The sequence below is a fragment of the Oncorhynchus keta genome, chromosome 2 (genome assembly GCF_023373465.1).
Source record: "Oncorhynchus keta strain PuntledgeMale-10-30-2019 chromosome 2, Oket_V2, whole genome shotgun sequence".
In the NCBI taxonomy this organism is placed as follows: domain Eukaryota; kingdom Metazoa; phylum Chordata; class Actinopteri; order Salmoniformes; family Salmonidae; genus Oncorhynchus; species Oncorhynchus keta.
Genome location: NC_068422.1, coordinates 9,058,864 through 9,081,740, shown reverse-complemented (window position 1 = coordinate 9,081,740; position 22,877 = coordinate 9,058,864). Strand labels below are relative to the sequence as shown.

Here is a 22,877-nt window from a genome sequence, read left to right as displayed (position 1 = left end):
TTCGCCAGTGATATTCTCCACGCACCACTAGTGGAGCTGACCACTCAAGTTCCGCCTGCAAAAAGCAAGCCCTCTCTACAGTACCCAGCATGGAGAACATCAACTATCGGATAAGAAACCAGCGTGAAACCTACTTCAGGCAACACCACTCTAACCCAACCTACCCCAGGCAACACCACTCTAACCCAACCTACCCCAGGCAACACCACTCTAACCCAACCTACCCCAGGCAACACCACTCTAACCCAACCTACCCCAGGCAACACCACTCTAACCCAACCTACCCCAGGCAACACCACTCTAACCCAACCTACCCCAGGCAACACCACTCTAACCCAACCTACCCCAGGCAACACCACTCTAACCCAACCTACCCCAGGAAACACCACTCTAACCCAACCTACCCCAGGCAACACCACTCTAACCCAACCTACCCCAGGCCACACCATTCTAACCCAACCTACCCCAGGCCACACCACTCTAACCCAACCTACCCCAGGCAACACCACTCTAACCCAACCTACCCCAGGCCACACCACTCTAACCCAACCTACCCCAGGCCACACCACTCTAACCCAACCTACCCCAGGCAACACCACTCTAACCCAACCTACCCCAGGCCACACCACTCTAACCCAACCTACCCCAGGCCACACCACTCTAACCCAACCTACCCCAGGCAACACCACTCTAGCCCAACCTACCCCAGGTAAAACCACTCTAGTCCAATCTACCCCAGGTAACAACACTCTGGCCCAACCTACCCCAGGTAAAACCACTCTAGTCCAATCTACCCCAGGTAACAACACTCTAACCCAACCTACCCCAGGCAACACCACTCTAACCCAACCTACCCCAGGCCACACCACTCTAGCCCTACCTACTCCAGGCAACACCACTCTAACCCAACCTACCCCAGGCCACACCACTCTAACCCAACCTACCCCAGGAAACACCACTCTAACCCAACCTACCCCAGGCCACACCACTCTAGCCCTACCTACTCCAGGCAATACCACTCTAGCCCAACCTACCCCAGGCCACAACACTCTAACCCAACCTACCCCAGGCCACACCACTCTAGCCCAACCTACCCCAGGTAAAACCACTCTAGTCCAATCTACCCCAGGTAACAACACTCTAACCCAACCTACCTCAGCCACAACATCTGAAGTTGTTGGTAACATTCTACAAGGTATGACCTTCCCATTTTGGCACCATTAGATATGTGTTGGTCTTGGTTTTGGAACCTGTACAAAAATGATTCCTTCTACTGGTTGACAAAACTTACTGACTGTGGATATTCTGCCTATAGTTGACATCAGTTTAAACAGTCTGTTAAACTGTCCTGTACTTGAAATAAAGAGAGGAATGCATTGAGATACATTTAAAATGTACATTTACTGATGAACAATTTAAAATGTACATGTATTCATATTGTGTAACAGACAGTATATTTGCTAAATGTACAATAATATCACTCAATATTTATTGTTGGTACATACAATATGACTATATAACAATTATTTTTACTAAAGATTTACTCAACCAAAAATGTGCCTTCAGATTTCAAAATAGGAATCTCAAGGTAAAACTGAAAATAAGCTCTCTCTCTTATGTATTACAGGTGTAGAGAGAAGCCAATTTGACCTTGAAAAGAAGTATGACATGTATGACATCTCTGCTTTTGTCTGTTTCTGTTTAGTGTGGGTATAAGGGCCACTCTGCCAGAGCATCCAAGCTACAGGACTGGCTGCCTTAAACATCAACCCGTCATGATTCTCAACTCATCCTCAAAATACCAAGAGATTATGATAGTGTCTGTTCATACCATGTCACATTGTTATCTTGTATTGTCTGGAAGGACTGGATTAAAAAAAAAATACTGGGAAAAAAAATTCAAAGACCAGATAGTCTCTCCTCCACTAGGTGGCAGTCACAATCCTTGGAATGTTTTCAGCTTTTAGATTGTTCTTTTCATTTAAGTATGGCTCACATTCATTTTACAATGTTCTTATATACAGTAAGTTCTAAGTTGTTATCTTGTTTTAAAGGAGTGGGGCAGTCCAACTCTTTACATATTTGATTGTTTTTATGGAATGGTCTGCCTACCCATGTTAGAGACGCAGACTCGGTCTCAACCTTTAAGTCTTTACTGAAGACTCATCTCTTCAGTGGGTCATATGATTGAGTGTAGTCTGGCCCAGGAGTGTGAAGGTGAACGGAAAGGCCCTGGAGCAACGAACCGCCCTTGCTGACTCTGCCTGGGCGGTTCCCCTGTCTCCACTGGGATTCTCTGCCTCTAACCCTATTACAGGGGCTGAGTCCCTGGCTTACTCGTGCTCTATCATGCCGTCCCTAGGAGGGGTGCGGCACTTGAGTGGGTTGAGTCACTGACGTGATCTTCCTGTCTGGGTTGGCGCCCCCCCTTGGGTTGTGCCGTGGCGGAGATCTTTGTGGGCTATACTCGGCCTTGTCTCAGGATGGTACGTTGGTGGTTGAAGATATCCCTCTAGTGGTGTGGGGGCTGTGCTTTTGCAAAGTAGGTTGGGTTATATCCTTCCTGTTTGGCCCTGTCCGGGGGATATCATCGGATGGGTCCACAGTGTCTCCTGACCCCTCCAGTCTCAGTCTCCAGTATTTATGCTACAGTAGTTTGTGTCGGGGGGCTAGGGTCAGTCTGTTATATCTGGAGCACTTCTGCTGTCTTATTGGGTGTCATGTGTGAATTTAAGTATGCTCTCTCTAATTATCTCTTTCTCTCGGAGGACCTGAGCCCTAGGACCATGCCTCAGGACTAGCTGGCATGATGACTCCTTGCTGTCCCCAGTCCACATGGCCGTGCTGCTGCTCCAGTTTCAACTGTTCTGCCTGCAGCTATGGAATCCTGACCTATTCACCGGATGTGCTACCTGTCCCAGACCTGCAGTTTTCAACTCTCTAGAGACAGCAGGAGTGGTAGAGATACTCTTAATGATCGGCTATGAAAAGCCAACTGACATTTACTCCTGGGGTGCTGACTTGCTGCACCCTCGACAACTACTGTGATTATTATAGTTGACCATGCTGGTCATTTATGAACATTTGAACATCTTGGCCATGTTCTGTTATAATCTCCACCCGTCATAGCCTGGTTTCTTCCTAGGTTTTGGCCTTTCTATGGAGTTTTTCCTAGCCACCGTGCTTCTACACCTGCATTGCTTGCTGTTTGGGTTTTTAGGCTGGGCTTCTGGACAGCACTTTGAGATGTCAGCTGATATACGAAGGGATATATAAATACATTTGATTTGATGATTGTTTATCAGATAGGCAAGGTAAGAGTGAGTGCTGAAAGAGCAATGGGCTTGATTCGAACGCATGCTGGCAGCGCCATATCAATTCTAGAGGAAGCAGCTCAGATCGCTAGACCATAATTTGTTCTAATTTAAAAGATAACCATGTGACCACTACTGACCCTCTTTACAACTAAGGAGTGTAGTTGCTGTTCAGAAACAGTATGATGTTGATATTCTCTGGTTCCAGGCAACTTCGTCTGCTGTAGAACATTTTTTCTGTCTCATGGAAAGCCCTATCCAAGGGGATCGCTGTAGAAACCACACCAAGGTTTCTAAGGGCTACCCTGCTCAGATCCTTGAATTTCACAGATCCTTCAAATCTCCACCATGCTAGTGGGTTTTCCATCTCTGGAATTGAGCTGTGTTCACTGTACTGTATCAGCAGTTGAACTAAGTTCGGTACATCGGATGAAACTATCAGTGGAGATGAAATCGCTTTCAGATCTTTAAGCAATTTAGTTAGAAAGTGATTAGCACTTTCACTGTCGTTGACATCCAGTATGAGGTTTTTGAACCTTGGGTCCAGGGCTGTGGTAAGGACTAGTCGTTGGCTCTTCTTCAAATCACCAAAATGAATTTTGCATTGCTTGGCTAAGTGATTAGCTACATCGTTTCCCCTCTGTTCTTTGCTGATTTTGGTCTGAAGTTCTTTGACCAGAGGAATGCTGTTGGAGAGGAGGTAGTACTGCTGATTATTAGAGATGTCTTTACATCTCTGTGACATCTCCTCTGTCACATCTTTGAAAGGCTGAAGGACTGCTACCGCACTGGAGGCTTTAGTTATGTCAGATCCATTAAGACAGAGGTCGAACTCTTGCCTTTGGCTAAGCACCGTGTTGATAGCCATGTATTGCTCAGAAAGTCTCTTCAGCATGTGGAAGCAAGAGAACCATCCATCACCAACAGACTGGATCAGGCCATGATGAGGCAACTGTTGTTGGAGTTGAGCCTCTTTTAGCTTTTTCTCAGCTTCTATGTCGTTGTGGAAGAACCTCACAATCTTCTGACACTTCCTCAGCATTGCCTCAAGAACAGGATCCTCCATCAATGTATCTTTGAACACCAGGTTTAAAGTGTGGGCAAAGCAAGGAATGTGTGTCCATCCATTTCTAGAAATCTCTTCTCTCATGGATCCATCTATGTTTGTCACCACGGTGTGAATCTTTTCTTTTATTCCCCAGTTGTTTGCAATTCCTAACAGTTGTTTTACTATGTCGACTGACGTATCTTCACCCAGGACTTTAGTTGTTTCCAATACGTAGGAATTGAGGTTCCATTCTCTGTCGATGACATGGCAAGTCACTGTCAGATAAGACTCTTCTGCTCTTGCAACCCACAGTTCAGCTGCTAAGACAATGTCATGAGCCAAGTCAAGGGATTGCTCTACCTTCTGCCTCGTCTTATTGTACATTCTGAGAAGGTCTTTTCGAATAGAAAATATCTCCTTTGGAATGAGGGTGCCAGGTTGTTTTATGGCATCCACAAATGCCTGGAAACCAGCATCTTCTACAATGGACAGTGGTTGCAAGAGGGAGACAATCATGTTTGACAAGTGCCTTTTGGGTGTGAATATTCCTTGAGTGCCAGCTGTGGTCAAATAGGACATTATAAGTCAAGATCATCATACATTTATCACTTTATATAATTTTCTCTAACATAATCAGAAATATTTATGATTGGTGTTTTTCTAAATCAGTACTACACAGACATAGTTTAACACAATTATTTTAAAACAAAGACAGATTATAGTCAGCATAGTATTGTATATTCGTAAACTTCCTTCTCTCTAATGTGTATGCACTGTGTTTGTTCATGGAGTACACACTGAATTAAGCATTAAATACAAAGACTGGTTACCGTTTTGTCTGATTCCTTGAGGTCTAGGGAACTGGTGTCACGGTTCATGAATCCACTGCCTCTCTTTCTCTCTCTCTCTCTCTCTCTCGTGTTTGTGTGGGCGTGGTTCCCAATCTCGGCCTGATTGTCTGCGCCAGCTGGAACCACTTATCTTCCCTTTATATGTTCTGTAACCAGTGTTTCTTGTTGTCAGATCGTTGTTACTTCCCTGAGGTTGTGTCGTGTGTCTGTGCTCTTCTCTCGCCGCCCTTGTGTGGATTATCTGCTGTGCTCCTTCCTACTCATCCGGACACACTCCCTGGATTTCTCAGCACGCTATCAACGGAAGATGTGCCCTAGTCCCTGGGTCGGATTCCGTCTGAGTACAGTCTGTCTGTCCTGTTGCTGTTGTAAACTGTATTCATTAAACCATCGTTGCTTGCATCTTGCATCCGCCTCTGTGTTGTCACAGAACGATCTGACCAGACCATGGATGCAGCGAGTTCAACGAGTCTGACCGAATTCATTTCCCGCAGTATCACGAGAATGGATCAACAAGAGGAGAACATCTCCAGCACAGGTCGGGCAGTACAAGCCCTTGCGACGCAGGTAGCCCAGCTGATCCAACAATTACAACATCTGAGGGGTTCCGCTGCGCCACCTACACCGGCAGTTCAACCCGCCCCGCCAGAGCCGGATTCCCAGCTAGAGCCACGGCTACCGACACCAGAGGGTTATTCAGGTGATCCTGACTATTGCAGAGCCTTTCTTACGAGATGTTCCATGCATTTCTCGTTGCAGCCACGGACCTTCAACCGTGAACAGTCTAAGGTAGCATTCGTACTCACACTGCTATCAGGCAAAGCGGCTCTTTGGGGAACGGCGGTGTGGGCGAACCAGGACCCATGCTGCACCTCTTTCCAGACACTCTCCGAGGAGATGAGAAGGGTCTTCGATCGGGCCGTGGCGGGTAGGGAGGCGGCCAGACTACTCGCTGACCTTCGCCAAGGAGACCGTTCAGTATCGGAATACTCCATCCAATTCCGCACTCTGGCCGCAGAGTGTCAGTGGAACGAGGAGGCGCAGTGGGACATGTTCCTGCATGGGCTGGAGGACCGGATCCAGAAGGAGATTTATGTTCTGGACCTTCCCAGGAGTTTAAATGGACTAGTGGAACTAGCCTTGAGGGTCGACGCTCGTCTGAGTCGTATTGGCCGCCGAGCATGCCCTAACAGACCGTATAACGACACGGAGGGCGGGCATGCCAGCGGCGGGAACACGGCCAGTTCAGCCTCCGCTCACGAACCCATGCAGCTGGGAGAGCTCGCCTCTCCCGGGAAGAGAGGGAGAGGCGGAGATCCCAAGGACTCTGTCTCTACTGTGGTAGAGCGGGCCACTTTATCCACTCCTGCCCGGTAAAAGATCAGGCCCGGTAGTAAACATGAGGCTACTATCGGGTGGTGTCACCACAGAGAAGACCTCATCATCTACTCTCCTCCCGGTAAGACTAAGATGGGCCACCCACACGCACGACACCCAAGCCTTACTGGACTCAGGAGCAGAGGGTAATTTCATAGACTTCAAGCTCGCTCACAAACTCCAGATTCCTATCACCTCACTCACGCACAAGATATCCGTCAACGCTCTCAATGGTCAAGAACTCCCCAACATTTCTCACACCACTGAACCTATCACACTCATCACTTCTGGCAATCACACTGAGACACTATCATTTCTACTCATGGACTCACCCCTTGCACCATTAGTTCTCGGCCACCCTTGGCTCACCCAACACAACCCCCGAGTTGACTGGGGTCATAACTCTATATCCATGTGGAGTAACAAGTGTCTTGAGTCCTGTTTAGTGTCTGCCTGTTCGTCTGTGTCTGATTCTGTGTTTCTAGAGGAGGCAGTGGATTTGTCTAACGTGCCCGTTGAATACCTCGACCTGAAGGAGGTGTTCAGTAAGTCCCGTGCTGCTTCTCTTCCTCCGCATCGTCCCTATGACTGTGCAATAGAATTATTGCCAGGTGAGTCTCCGCCTAAAGGCAAGTTATATTCACTCTCTGTTCCTGAGAGGGAGGCTATGGAGAGATACATCTCTGATTCTCTGGCATCTGGATTCATTCGTCCTTCCTCTTCTCCAGCGGGGGCGGGGTTCTTCTTTGTGGGAAAGAAGGACGGATCTCTGCGTCCTTGCGTTGATTACCGTGGGTTGAATAACATCACAGTGAAGAATACCTATCCCTTACCGTTGATGTCCTCAGCCTTTGAAAGGTTACAGGGAGCATCCGTGTTCACTAAGTTGGATTTACGTAATGCATATCATTTGGTTCGCATAAGGGGGGACGAATGGAAGACCGCGTTTAACACTCCCAGAGGGCACTTTATTTGGTCATGCCTTTTGGGCTATCCAACTCCCCAGCGGTTTTCCAGGCACTCGTCAATGACGTGCTGAGAGATATGATTGATCAGTTCATATATGTTTACCTGGATGACATACTGATTTTTTCTTCTTCTCTCCAGGAACACGTTCAGCACGTCAGACGAGTGCTTCAGAGGTTGTTGGAGAATGGACTTTTTGTCAAGACGGAGAAATGCATTTTCATGCACAATCCGTTCCATTCCTAGGTTACATCGTCTCGACTGAAGGTATCCGCATGGATCCTGACAAGGTTAAGGCTGTGGTGGATTGGCCAAGCCCAGATTCCCGTAAGGCCCTACAGAGGTTTCTGGGATTCGCCAATTTCTACCGGCGTTTCGTTCGCAACTTTAGTCAGATAGTCGCTCCTCTTACCGCCTTAACCTCCCCCAGAGTGCCGTTCAGGTGGTCCGATACAGCCGAGGCTGCATTCGCCAAACTCAAGAGCCGCTTTGTTTCGGCTCCCATCCTCATAGCTCCCGATCCCTCGCGTCAGTTCGTAGTAGAGGTGGACGCTTCAGAGGTGGGGGTAGGTGCGGTACTTTCCCAACGTTCCTCTTCTGACGACAAGATGCACCCTTGTGCGTTCCTTTCCCATCGGTTATCACCTGCGGAACGCAACTACGACATTGGCAACAGAGAGTTGTTGGCAGTGAAGTTAGCACTGGAGGAGTGGCGCCATTGGTTAGAGGGTTCGGGGGTACCTTTTATAGTTTGGACCGATCACAAAAATTTGGAATATATCAGAACCGCTAAGCGACTCAACTCCAGACAGGCGCGGTGGGCACTCTTTTTCGGACGTTTTGACTTCTCTCTCTCGTATCGCCCGGGTTCCAAGAATGTCAAACCCGATTCCCTTTCTCGCATTTTTGACCATTCCGAACGCCCATCCACTCCCGAGTACATCCTACCCGGGTCCCTAGTGGTATCCACACTCACATGGGAGGTTGAATCGAGGGTCAAAACGGCCTTAGAAGGGGTAACGCCTCCGCCCGGTTGCCCGCCTAATCGGTTGTTTGTGCCGGAGGGTGTCGGTCCGATGTTATTCGGTGGGGCCATTGCTCCAACGTAGCGTATCATCCAGGAGTCAGCCGCACTAGCTTTTGGTTAAGCAACGCTTTTGGTGGCCACTGATGGCTCGTGACATTCACAGTTTTGTCTTGGCTTGCTCGGTTTGTGCCACTGGGAAGACTTCTAATCGACCCCAGATGGGTTACTCCAACCGCTGTCGGTCCCTTCGAGACCCTGGTCCCACATCGCGCTAGATTTTGTTACCGGCCTCCCGCCCTCCCAGGGCAAGACGGTGGTGTTGACCGTGGTGGACCGGTTCTCGAGGCGGCTCATTTTATTCCCTTGCCTAAATTACCATCTGCCAAGGAGACAGCGGTAGCTGTCGTGGATCACGTCTTTCGCTTACATGGCCTGCCGATGGACGTAGTTTCTGACAGGGGGCCCCAATTTGTGTCCAAGTTTTGGCAAGAGTTTTGTAGGTTACTGGGAGCGAGTGTCAGCCTGTCTTCAGGGTTTCATCCCCAGAGCAACGGTCAAACGGAGAGGGCCAAATAAGATTTGGAGAGAGTGTTGCGATGTTTGGTTTCTAAGAATCCCTCTTCCTGGAGTCAACAACTCTCTATGGTTGAGTACGCTCACAATTCGTTGCCAGTGGCAGCTACAGGTCTCTCTCCGTTTGAGTGTAGTTTAGGTTACCAGCCACCTATCTTTCCCAGTACGGAGTCCGAGGTCACTGTTCCTTCCGCTCACGCTTTCATCCAGAGGTGCCGTCACGCATGGAGCAGAGCCCGTGAGACTCTTCTCCGGGTGGGGGCGCGCACCAAGGCTAAGGCCGATCGCCACCGGTCGAAGCCTCCGGTATACGTTGTTGGCCAAAGAGTGTGGCTTTCTACTAAGAACATTCCACTCCGATCCGTTTCGAACAAACTTGCCCCCAAATTTATCGGCCCGTTCAGAGTCACCAGGATCATTAGTCCGGTGGCGGTCCGGCTCAGTGCCTCCGGCGTATAGGAGAATTCATCCTACCTTTCATGTGTCTAAAATAAAACCTGTGTTTCAGGCACGCATTAACCCGCCGGTCCCGGTTCCCCCGCCGCCACGACTTGTTGATGGGGAACCCACCTTTTCTGTCAATTGTATTTTGGACTCTAGAAGGAGGGGACGCGGATTCCAGTACCTGGTGGACTGGGAGGGTTACGGCCCGGAGGAGAGAAGTTGGGTACCTGCTAGGGACATTCTGGATCACTCCCTTATCGATGATTTCAATCGACAGGTAAATTCGCCTGGGAACGCCAAGAGGCGTTCCTAGGGGGGTATTGTCACGGTTCATGAATCCACTGCCTCTCTTTCTCTCTCTCTCTCTCTCTCTCTCTCGTGTTTGTGTGGGCGTGGTTCCCAATCTCGGCCTGATTGTCTGCGCCAGCTGGAACCACTTATCTTCCCTTTATATGTTCTGTAACCAGTGTTTCTTGTTGTCAGATCGTTGTTACTTCCCTGAGGTTGTGTCGTGTGTCTGTGCTCTTCTCTCGCCGCCCTTGTGTGGATTATCTGCTGTGCTCCTTCCTACTCATCCGGACACACTCCCTGGATTTCTCAGCACGCTATCAACGGAAGATGTGCCCTAGTCCCTGGGTCGGATTCCGTCTGAGTACAGTCTGTCTGTCCTGTTGCTGTTGTAAACTGTATTCATTAAACCATCGTTGCTTGCATCTTGCATCCGCCTCTGTGTTGTCACAACTGATGAACAGACAGGTCTTCAAGGTTTCCCCTGTTCCTGGTGTTAGGCCTGTTAGTATATCCCCTCCCTGCAATCAAGCGACAATTCAGTAGACAAAACCAGAATTAGTCAAATAGGATAAAGTAAGATCATCATATATCACGTTAAGCGAATATCTTCAACCTACTCTAAAACGTGAATGACTGTCTATTTCTAAACCATATAACGGTAGTCAGATTCCACCACCTTTGAATCGGCAAAAACACTGTTGTATGCAGTATTTTTATTCATATGTATTTTTTAAGAAATATTAAAACACAATTTGAGGAACAATTATATTCATTGTTGTATTGATATGATAATACATTGCAATATTACATCGAAATTAAATATATATCCTCGCTGTCCCTTCATACTTCTCTTAAATTCGTATGTAGTGTTCGTTGAGTGAATGTCTGAATTAAGCATGGAATACAAATAGTAGTACAAAGACTAGTCACCATTTGGTCTAATCCTTCCTGGTCTAGTGTCCTGATGAACGGACCGTGCTTCACGGTTTCCCCTGTTCCTGGACTACCAGTAAAGCCCCTCCCTGAAATCAAATGACAAGACAGTTGATACAACCTGTACTTGTGCAAGTTATGCATCCTACAATGTTACAATCTTACATACATGTTATGCCTGCATTTCACGGTGCCAGCATTGCAAAATACATTTACAGATACATGTTATTCAGTAATTTCCCCCAAACTACCCATGCGCATCAATGAGCTTCTGCATAGCCAGGCGCTAAAATGGAACTTGTTTTTATTTTTGGCACTTGACGCGCTGCAAGTCCCACATCTCCCATCTCTTCATTGGTTTTAGGAGCACATACCCACATGGGTGATTGAAAGCTGAAATGAAACTAACTAGGATTACCCTTTCATCTGTGGATGAATGATTTTGTGTGAGTCAGGATTAGTCAAAAGTCTACAAATATCCAGGGAAAAAAAGGACCTTGTGGATTTCATGTAAAATAACAACCCAATGTTTATATCCCAGGACAAATTAGCTAGCAACAGCAAGCTATCTAGCTAAATGTCCATGAATGTTTCAAGTGTTTTGACCTGTCCCCAAATGAATCTAGTCAGTTCATAGTTCATTTAGATATTTCAACCTGCATGTCCCAATCACATCTGGTGTGGATGAAATCAACATGCATACGATGGCGCACACGGGTGCTCGGTGGAGTCCGTGTTTAAAAATCTAATGAAACTAAATTAAATATTGCTTCATTTGTTTGCATTGAACATGTCAGGAATAAAATGTTTGTCAGAGGTTTGAGGCTATGTATTTTATGGCATAATCTACAATGATCTGGAGATAGTTAAGGGGATAGTGCTTACCAGAATGTCTTGCTCTTTGAGACATATCTTCTGAAAATGTGTCACTTTCCTTCCTGACCTTTCCTCCTTTTGTAGCATATCGGAAACACATAGACAAAGATATTACTTCCATCCTGGGTTTAAAAAATTTAAATTCCTGTTTCAAAATTGTTTGCAAGAACATTACTGTTTTGCTTATTATGTTATTCTTGTAAAGTGAATATCGGGAAAGGCTGAATCAAATTCAGTAACTTACTTGAATAGTGTCCTCTCCGTATGTTACTCCTCGCTCCTGTTTGAACAACGTGTTAGTACTATTGGAGACAGGTGAGGTGTACCAATCCACTGGGTGTGGCTGTTGCAGTTTTCAGTGAAACGAAAGTCAAATGTCATCTTTTGCCCTCCCACAAGGTTTATTCCTATGGAAATCCTATATTAGGGATAGTTAGGATTTTGGCAATGAATCCGTGCTTCTCCAGAAGCAGATGAACTTGTGAATACAATTTGTATGTTTCCGAGTCTGTTCCTAACTAGCTTTAGCGCAATTAATGGAAGTCTATGGGAACAGCTAACATGCTCGCAAAACTACCTCTAACTTCCTTCGAACTGGACGCAGAGACATATCGAACTATCCCTTTAATTTATCACGGTCATAGTAGGATCATATCCTGTTTCACCTGAAACTACTTTCTTGCAATGCAGGAAATGTTAAAATGTGTAGTTTTATTTGAGGTTTAAAAAGGCTTCTGAATGTTGTAATTTCCATCTTGTAATGTCAATGTGTTAACATTGTGTTAACCGAAAAAAATGTCCATGAATTGTAATCCACATAGTTCCCATTTCCTCTTGCTGTAGGATTATTTTCCTGCTGTAGCAAACTGGCTCAAATGAAGATCCTACTTCTGTACACCAATGGGCAGTTCCTCACTCACCTCTCATTCTGACAAATTACAAAGATTTCAGTTCAAAGTGCAAGGTAATCATTTATTTATTATATCAATTATTATATTGTGTTATTGACTGTACGTTTGGTTATGTGTAACTCTGTGTCGCACTGCTTTGCTTTATGTTGGCCAGGTCGCAGTTGTAAATGAGAACTTGTTCTCAATTGGCCTACCTGGTTAAATAAAGGTGTTCTCAACTGGCCTACCTGGTTAAATAAAGGTGAAATAAATATAAATAAAAAATATTTCATTTTTTTTGCATATTTAACACAACACAATCACACAGTACACAAAACTATACACACACCCAAAGGGAAACAACAAATAAAATAGAAAAACAATAACCAACAAGACAAACATACATAACATTTTATTTCATTTTTCTAATAAGTGATGATACTCCTTAATGTACCTTTGAAGAAAAACAGTGACCTTTCGTTGAGTCTGTATTCTTTTTCTTCAAACTTTTGTCTAGCATGAGTACATAAGAGTATTTTTTAAATAAATTAACTAATGTTAAAGTTTCTACTATTGAGACTTTTTTTATACCTAAATCAGACCTGAGATGGATACACACCGTATGGAAACTTAAGGCCAGAATTCAATATGATCGCTGGTTGAAGACAATGCAGCTTTTAAAGGCAATGTTCAGAAATTGCTTTAAAAGCCGCATTGTCATCAACCCCTGATCAGATGGAATGCCAGCCTAACACTGTCAGTTTGAGATTCTGTTGATGTGTCCTTGAGCAATGCACTTAACGCCAATTGCTCCTGTAAATTGCTCTGAAATAGAGCATCTGCATCAGTATCAGAAAGTACCCCATGCTTATTACAATACTGGACAAAACCATCAGATATTTTATCTCCCTATTCTACCACCCTCATTTTAGTTGATACCAGTAGAGGGAGCTCATGGTTTGCTGTATAGCTTTCTAATTCAGTACATGGTAGGAATCAGTCTCCTTGGCTTGGTGAAAGACTTGCAGTATTATAGTTAGTGTGACACAGCAACATGCTACAGTGGTTCTTCCTTTAAAAGTTTTGAGTTTATGTCGTGAACGTTTGTGGTAGATGGTGACAGATTGTGGTAAATTGCATCATTCTGTCAACAATGGCTGACACTTAAATAAAATAACTTAAATAAAGTGCCATAGAATTCTGCGGCACCCCGCAAGCTGTTCTGCAGTAAGCCACACCTTTTAAAAGGAAGAACCACTGTACATCTAACTACTTTTCCCTGACTAGAGCAAGCATGCAGTCTTGAATGTGAATATTAGACTTGCTTGAAAACCCATCAAGGAATTAAACTAGGAAGTATGACCAGACCAACCCAGATCATGCTGCATTACATGTCCTGTGAGATGAACAGAAACAATGTGTTCTTGTGTTTGACTGGACTGTATATTATGCATTTAACTTTTAGGAGAGAAAGAACCACTTCCCTGTTCATCACTTCCCTGATCGGAGCCTTGTATGAAAACCTGTACAGTGTTTGACTTTTGGCTGTCGCTCACCTCCCCCGACTTCACTCTGCAACTTTCATCTACTCTTATCTTCATTAGGCTTACTGCATGAACACACCCTGTGGATCACACCAGATAGGCTGTGTTCCTTTGGGCTCGTCTTGAGGGAGAACGCCGAAGCAAACGACTGCACACAAAAGTCGAGGAGTGAAGTCGGGTGAGGTGCATCTGCAACATCCGAAATGTCGGACACTGCTGTGGTTTTCCAACAGCTAGGCTCTGTGCAGTATTGCCTTTGTTTCTAAACGATTTTCTTTGTCATGTTGAAATAAATGTCTCTAACACCCATATCACACATTTACAAACTGTAAATATACGTGTGTTTATTGTACTATCAATTGGTGAGAGAGAGTCTCAAATATTACATTCATTTGTACATATCCACTGAATGCATGAATCACGCAGAGTTGGTTCCTGTTTCAGTCAATTCTTTGGTCACGTTCACGTGTCAATCAAAAGAGTTGCTTCTCACCGGTGAGAAGCAACTGCAGCGACTTGAAGGCGACTTCATCAAAAACTGCTCAAGTCTGAGTTTTTATACCCATTACATGTATTAAATCATATGAAATAATGTAATTCAAATAAGTTGGCTCACATAAGTATAGGCTTACCTGGATGCACATGTATCAACTTTTGAAGCAACATTGCTGCGTGAGCTAGGTGTTGGAGACCAACTACAGCGCTGTGCAAATCACAGCTACTTCGCTGGCGGTGACTCTACATCCATCGCTGGCATAGTTTTTCTTGACCGCTGGGATGCTTTTTTGGGCTATGAACCCAGGGTGAACTATGAACCAAGAGTGAACTGGCAGAGCTCATCCATTGGTTGTTTTGTCACCTCGCCTGAGCAAAGGAACATGCACCATAGTTCTGCTTCTTGGAATATTTCTGTTCCACCACAATCAAATGGATAACTTCAATTGTCTTAGGTCATCATTAACATGGCTAAATACATGCTTAAATAGATACAAATACCTATTTCTCTTCTACTGCTCTTGAGACAACAATGGACATCATGCCACTTTTTGGAGCAATGTACTTACTTTATTGAGCAGATTCAACTATGCCTAAATGTCCTTCTTAGTTGGACTACTACAAACCATAAACTAGGGTGTATTCATTAATCGGATTCCAATGCTAAATATTTAGTCTGTTGTAAAATGTTTTGCAACTGAAAGCGTTTACTCTTGGAAGCAAAAAGTGCAAATGGAAATAAACAGGTACCTTCATTAATGTTTCCAATATAAACTCATGTTTTAGTTGGGAAACGTTTTCTGTTTGAAGTAAACGGTTTCCGTTGCAATGCGTTTTACAACAGACTAAACATTTTGCAGTGGAATCCGACTATTAAATACACCCTGTATTTCAATTTCAGTATTTCAGTATAGTATTTTATGAGGCCTGAGCACACACTTTTGTCGTAATCAAATATGTTTTTATTTGTTACATGTTGTAAAAGGGGATAATAAAAACAAAGTAATATAATTTTACATTTCTACACAAAATATTGGCAAGTTTATATTTTGATATGAATTTTGATACAGTGCCTTGCGAAAGTATTCGGCCCCCTTGAACTTTGCAACCTTTTGCCACATTTCAGGCTTCAAACATAAAGATATAAAACTGTATTTTTTTGTGAAAGATCAACAACAAGTGGGACACAATCATGAAGTGGAACGATATTTATTGGATATTTCAAACTTTTTTAACAAATCAAAAACGGAAAAATTGGGCGTGCAAAATTATTCAGCCCCTTTGCTTTCAGTGCAGCAAACTCTCTCCAGAAGTTCAGTGAGGATCTCTGAATGATCCAATGTTGACCTAAATGACTAATGATGATAAATACAATCCACCTGAGACTGGGACGGAGATTTGTCTTCCAACAAGACAATGATCCAAAACATAAAGCAAAATCTACAATGGAATGGTTCAAAAATAAACATATCCACGTGTTAGAATGGCCAAGTCAAAGTCCAGACCTGAATCCAATCGAGAATCTGTGGAAAGAACTGAAAACTGCTGTTCACAAATGCTCTCCATCCAACCTCACTGAGCTCGAGCTGTTTTGCAAGGAGGAATGGGAAAAAAATTCAGTCTCTTGATGTGCAAAACTGAGAGACATACCCCAAGCGACTTACAGCTGTAATCGCAGCAAAAGGTGGCGCTACAAAGTATTAACTTAAGGGGGCTGAATAATTTTGCACGCCCAATTTTTCCGTTTTTGATTTGTTAAAAAAAAAATTGAAATATCCAATAAATGTCGTTCCACTTCATGATTGTGTCCCACTTGTTGTTGATTCTTCACAAAAAAAATACAGTTTTGTATCTTTATGTTTGAAGCCTGAAATGTGGCAAAAGGTCGCAAAGTTCAAGGGGGCCGAATACTTTCGCAAGGCACTGTATATTGTGGATTCTCTGCTAACAGCGTCAAATGTGCTCTTAGATTGGGTTCAGCTGTTACAATGCTTAGTTATATTAACCCACAGCCTTACTAACAAAATTATTTTAATTGAGGGAAGTATGGGCGGTAATAGGGGCCCGTAATTTTTTGGGGCACCAGGGCCCGTCGTGATTAAGCTACACTACTGTAGTGGAGGAAACATGAAACGGGTGATAGATGGATTGTTGATTTTCTAACATCAAAGCAGCTTAAGCACTGATGATTGCGATTATAACAATGCCACAGGCCCTATGGGAAATTGTTCATGTAGTGATCACTGGTATGTTACATATGTAGGATCTTCATTTGAGCCAGTCTCTTACAGCAGGAGAATAATAGCTGTAACAACTGCAAATGTTAATTATGTGGATTATAATTAATGGATGTATTTGTAGCAGTTGATATGATACCTTTTTCAAAAGTGCAAATCAAGTCAGATTGCAATGTGGAAACTTTAGAAGCCTTTATAAATCTCAAATACAGATCTTACATCTGTAGGTATGGAGTATTTGACTGTGAGCCTAATCACAGTAAAGTATTTTGTCATTTGCCATCGCTTTTCCTGTGACAGAAAATACCAACCCTGCCTTTGTCCCTCTTCTCAAGTCCATGAATTACTATTTTCAATGTAATAGTGTGTATAACATATTACAAAACTGGATGAATGTAGCGCATTCGAGTGGAATCAGTCCATTCCCTGATGGGTCGACAGGCAGCAGCTTCTTGTGATGGATGCTAACACCGTGAGACAGCTGTGGGTAAAACAAGGGCACTGCACTATGTGAAGTATGAGGGGAGCAAAGGCAGTGAGTAGTGACCTTCCAGGTCTTCAGCTGTAATCCAAGATGTCTACAGGAGTCTTCTTTCATGGTTGGAAACTCACCCGTCATCACTTCGCTCTCCAACATGATAATAGAGCTACACAAGTGGGCTGATTCTATACTGACCATTTAATTTCTTGCATGAGAAGTACCTCTGTTTTAAAAATGAGGTCAAATAAAATGTAATTTAATTTGTCATACGCACCAAATACAACAGGTGTAGAAAAGATGGGGCTGACAGACATCACAGCTCTGCTTCAAGCGCCTAAGCAACTTGCAGTATTTTTTGTGTTTTATTTCTTACATTATTAACACAGAACGTTTGTTTTATTTCATACAGCTGTAAAGAACTTTTGGATATCAGAGTGGTGGTAACTCAACAGCATTCCGACCAGAAATACAACTTTCCAAATGGGATCCTTTGTTTGTACCCCCAGGGCAATTGAACTAATCCCAGAGGCTGCGCCAAGATGCCTCTGGGACTTAGAGTCCAACTCCGGAGGTGTACACCATCCACCACTTCCGCCTATATTACTCGCTAATGTTCAGTCTCAGGACAAAGACTAAGTAGAGTTCAGGACGAGGATCTCTTTCCAGAGAGACATCAGGGACTGTAACATACTCTGTTTCCTGGAATCATGCCTCTCTCCGATATACTGTCCGCATCCATATAGTGAGCTGGATTCTCAGTACGTTGCACAGACAGGAATAAAGAACACTCCGGGAAGAAAAAAGGCGATGGTGTATGTTTTATGATGGTGGTGTGATTGTGATAAATGTACAGAAACTCAGGACCTTTGTTAATCCAACCTAGAATACCCCACAAATCAAATGCCAACCGTATTATCTCCCAAGATAATTTTCTTCGGTTAAAGTCACAGCCATGTATATTCCCCTCTCAAGCCGGTACCACGACAGCCCTCAAGGAACTACACTAAACTGGAGACAAATCCTGAGGCCACATTTATTGCAGCTGGGGATTTGAACAAAGCACATTTGAGGAAAACACTACCGAAGTTCTATCAACACATAGTAGTAGTAGTAGTAACGCTGTAAAAACAGTGGGATATGTTCCAGGTAGCCTTTGAGAACAATAGATGAATAGACGGACACGGTGACCGAGTTTATCAGGAAGTGTATAGGGGATGCGGTTCCCACTGTGACTATTAAAACCTAACCAAACCAGAAACCGTGGATAATGGCAGCATTCGCACAAAATTGAAAGCAAGAACCATCGCATTTCACCGTGGCAAGATGACTGGGAATATTGTTAAATACAGTGTAGTTATTCCCTCCATAAGGCAATCACACAGGAAAACAGTCAGTACAGAGACAAAGTGGAGTCGCAATTCAACGGCTCAGACACACAATGTATGTGGCAGGGTCTACAGACAATCACGGACTACCAAGGGAAAACCAGCTACGTTGTGGACACTGACGTCTTGCTCCCGGACAAGCTAAACACCTTCTTCGCCTGCTTTGAGGATAACACAGTACCACAGACGCAGCCTGCTCCCAAGGACTGTGGGGTCTCGTTCTCCATGGCCAACGTGAGTAAGATATTTAAGCACATTAACTCTTGCAAGGCTGCCGGCCCAGACGGCATCCCTAGCCACCTCCTAAGAGCACGCGCAGACCAGCACGTGCAGACCATCACACTGCCCTTCCCCACCTGGACAAGAGGAATACCTATGTAAGAATGCTGTTCATTGACTATAGCTTAGCCTTCAGCAACATAATACCCTACAAACTCATCATTAATTATCGGGGCCCTGGGTCTGAACCCCGCCCTGTAAAACTGGGTCCTGGACATCCTGATGCCCTGCCCCCAGGTGGTGAAGGTAGGAAACACCACTTTGCTGATCCTGAACACAGGGGCCCCACAAGGGTGCATGCTCAGCCCCCTGTACTCCCTGTTCACCCATGACTGCGTGGCCATGCAAGCCTCCGTCTCAATCACCAAGTTTGCAGACGACACAACAGTAGTAGGCGTGAATACCAACAATGACGAGACAGCCTACAGTGAGAAGGTGAGGGCCATAGTGGATTGGTGCCAGGAAAAATATCCTCTCCCTCAACAAAACGAAGGAGCTGTTTGTTAAATTCAGGAAACAGCAGAGGGAGCATGCTTCAAGTTCCTCAGCGTACACATCACTGACAATCTGAAATGTTCCACCCACACAGACAGTGTGGTGAAGAAGGCGCAACAGCACCTCTTCAACCTCAGGAGACTGAAAATTCAGCTTGGCCCCCAAGACCCACAAACTTTTAGATGCACAAATGAGAGCATCCTGTAGGGCTGTATCACCGCCTGGAACGGCAACTGCCCAGCCCGCAACCGCAGGGCTCTGCAGAGGGTGGTACAGTCTGCCCAATGCTTCACAAGGGGGGACACTGCCTGCCCTCCAAGATACCTACAGCACCCAATGTCACAGGAAGGCCAAAAAGATCATCAAGAACACGTGAATCGTGGGCTGTTCACCCCACTATCATCCAGAAGGTGAGGTCAGTACAGGTGCATCAAAGTCGGGACAGGGATACTGAAAAACAGCTTCTATCCCACCCAGTTACTCAACCCTGCAACTTAGAGGCTGCTGCACTACACTGAGGGACACAAATGGCATTTGCTGTGTGATTGATGAAAATCTCCATATTGCAAATGTACGGTCCCTTACTAGACGTCCACGAATGTCTTTAAAATAAGCCGACGGCCTCAGGGCGTACCCCAGGCCAGATCTTCCGGGAAGTCATCAAATAAAGTCTCTCGGATGTTTAGTTTCAGTTTTATAAAAGTTTTAAATTGGTCATTTTTCACCTGTTCCGGAAAATTCCACCAGATGGCGACTGGCTGCTAAGTGCAAATGGACAAAACATCACCAATGTTACATGGCCATTTCTCCTAAAGGGAAAATACTTTGAAGACGAAACTTGGTGGGCACAGGTTTGAGCCCAGAAATAAGATGGCGTCGAGGACTCAACGCTTTGAGTTATGGACCATTTTCTGGGATTAAAGGTCAAAAACAGTCATAGAGCGCTAATTTGACCGCTTCACTTTAAAGTACATGAACCTACGGTGTGAAAAAAAAAAAAAAGAACGAACCAATTATCTATCGTAATTTACGAGAAATTGTACAATTGGTGATGGTTAAAGAATTGTATTTTTTTCCCCAAAAAAAGATAGCTCCAGTTGCGGGGTGTTCAGACTAATCCATTAACCTCTTGCTCCTACCTGACACGCAGGCGTCCCATCTAGACATCTGAAATGCAAATGCGCTACGCTAAATGCTAATAGCACTCGTTAAAACTCAAACGTTCATTAAAATACACATGCAGGGTATTTGAATTAAAGCTACACTCTTTGTGAATCCAGGCAACAAGTCAGATTTTTAAAATGCTTTTCGGCGAAAGCATGAGAAGCTATTATCCGATAGCATGTAACATCCCAAAGACCCGCAGGGGACGTAAACAAAATAATTAGCATAGTCGGCGCTACACAAAACATAAAACATTCATATATATATATTATCTTTGACCATCTTTGTTGGCACTCCTAGATGTCCCATAATCACTATTGGGTCTTTTTTAAATTAAATTGGTCCATATATAGCCTAGATATCGATCTATGAAGACTGTGTGATCAACGAACAAAAATAGCGTCTTATAACGTAACGTCATTTTTTAAAATTAAAAAAGTCGACAATAAACTTTCACAAAACACTTCGAAATACTTTTGTAATGCAACTTTAGGTATTAGTAAACGTTAATAAGCGATCAAATTGATCACGAGGCGATGTATATTCTATAGCTGTACGTCTGGAAATAATGTCCGGGTAAATCTCAACCAAAATATCCGGTCGGAGACCTGAAGAAATGGGCTGTCTCTTCTTCGTTTGTCCAAGAAACAAAGCCTAGGCAAATGACAAGACTGTTGACATCGTGTGGAAGCTGTAGGAATTGCAATCTCGGCTCCAGGTAATTTGCTTTCCCATAGACAATACATGCAAGTGGCGCATTGATATATTTTCCAATTTTCAGTGATCAGATTTTCCTGCGCTTTTCGATGAAACGCACGTTCTGTTAGTCACAGCCGTGATTTAACCAGTTTTAGAAACGTCTGAGTGTTTTCTATCCACACATACTAATCATATGCATATACTATATTCCTGGCATGAGTAGCAGGGTGCTGAAATGTTGCGCGATTTTTAACAGAATGTTCGAAAAAGTAGAGGGTCGACTTAAGAGGTTAAAACCTGATGAGGTTCGGTGTTCCCATTTGGGAACTCCCCCACGTTCAGCTGGAAGGTGGTGCATGGAACGCAAAAATATTCTTAAAAATATTTAACCTCCACACATTAACAAGTCCAATAGCTCAAATGAAAGATAAACACCTTGTTTATCTACCCAGCAAGTCAGATTTCTAAAATGTTTTACGGCGAAAACATAGCACATATTTATGTCAAACCACCACTGAATACACAGCTAATTTGCATAGCCAAGTTGAAGAAAATATGCAATCAACAAACGCAGGATTAAAAGAAAAATAATTCACTAACCTTTTGAAATCTTCATCAGATGACAGTAATATAACATGTTACACAGTACATTTGTTTTTTTCAGTAATATGCTATATATATATATCCATAAATCTCTGTTTACAATGACGCATTGTTCAAAAAATGCTACTCAAATGTCCTGAGAAATGACGATAGCTCCGGCAGATAACAAGCAATACACATCATAAACTTTGACTAAATATGCATGTTCTACATATATATAGAAAGATACACTTCTTCTAAATGCAATCGCTGTGTTACATTCATTTTTAACGTTACAAAATTCGTTCACTAGGCTATAATATGAGTCGGCGCTCAGAAATGAGCATTATACACATAAGTATTCCCTTACCTTTGCTGTTCTTCCATCAGAAGACCTGGAAGGAATTATACTTACAAAAAACAGCGTTTAGTTTTGAAGTCTGTGTCTTTCGGTTATCATACACGACATATTTCGGTTGAAATGCAGCCAAAAGTCAAGTGGATGCGCACCAAAACGTTGAAATTACATATTATCTGTCGACTAAACTGTAGAATGCAGTGTAGAAACTATGTTCAGAATCAAGCTTTAGCTTGTTATAAAGGTCCACAACAATCCCGAGGACGAACAGAAACACAGGCACCGTTTAATCAATCTTGAAAGAAAGAGCGAGCGCGCATGAGTGTAACCTGTTTTTTCGCGCGACTGAAAGGTTTCGGCCCGCAAAAAAACTCTCGTGAGCGTGCGATTCTCACAATGAGAAGCACCGTTGAAAGCAGACAAAATGTTCCTGGGTCTGTAGGTGCTTGGGCATGGTGGGGGCGATGACGTCAAAGTTGGGCCAACTTTTCTGATGACAAGAGAGAGTTTGGGAGAATGACTGCCCTGAGAGTTCTGCTTTACATACAGACATAATTTAAATGGTTTT

The 22,877-nt window shown here is 44.0% G+C and overlaps 1 protein-coding gene across 1 annotated transcript; it reads right to left on the bottom strand.

The window, feature by feature from the left end:
* Positions 1–1,388: 1,388 nt before the first annotated feature.
* Positions 1,389–12,236, bottom strand: LOC118373559 (zinc finger BED domain-containing protein 4). Its single transcript, XM_052471428.1, has 6 exons — positions 11,945–12,236; positions 11,710–11,775; positions 10,822–10,913; positions 10,348–10,409; positions 5,193–5,229; positions 1,389–4,922 (listed from the first exon to the last, which is right to left on the bottom strand). The coding sequence occupies exon 6, from the start codon at positions 4,876–4,878 to the stop codon at positions 3,466–3,468; it is 1,413 nt and encodes a 470-aa protein (XP_052327388.1). The 5' UTR covers positions 4,879–4,922; positions 5,193–5,229; positions 10,348–10,409; positions 10,822–10,913; positions 11,710–11,775; positions 11,945–12,236; the 3' UTR covers positions 1,389–3,465.
* Between the last annotated feature and the right edge of the window lie 10,641 nt (positions 12,237–22,877).

Coding starts and splice junctions, on each gene's coding strand:
- LOC118373559 (XM_052471428.1), bottom strand. CDS start 4,878: ATGATTGTCTCCCTCTTGCAACCACTGTCCATTGTAGAAGATGCTGGT.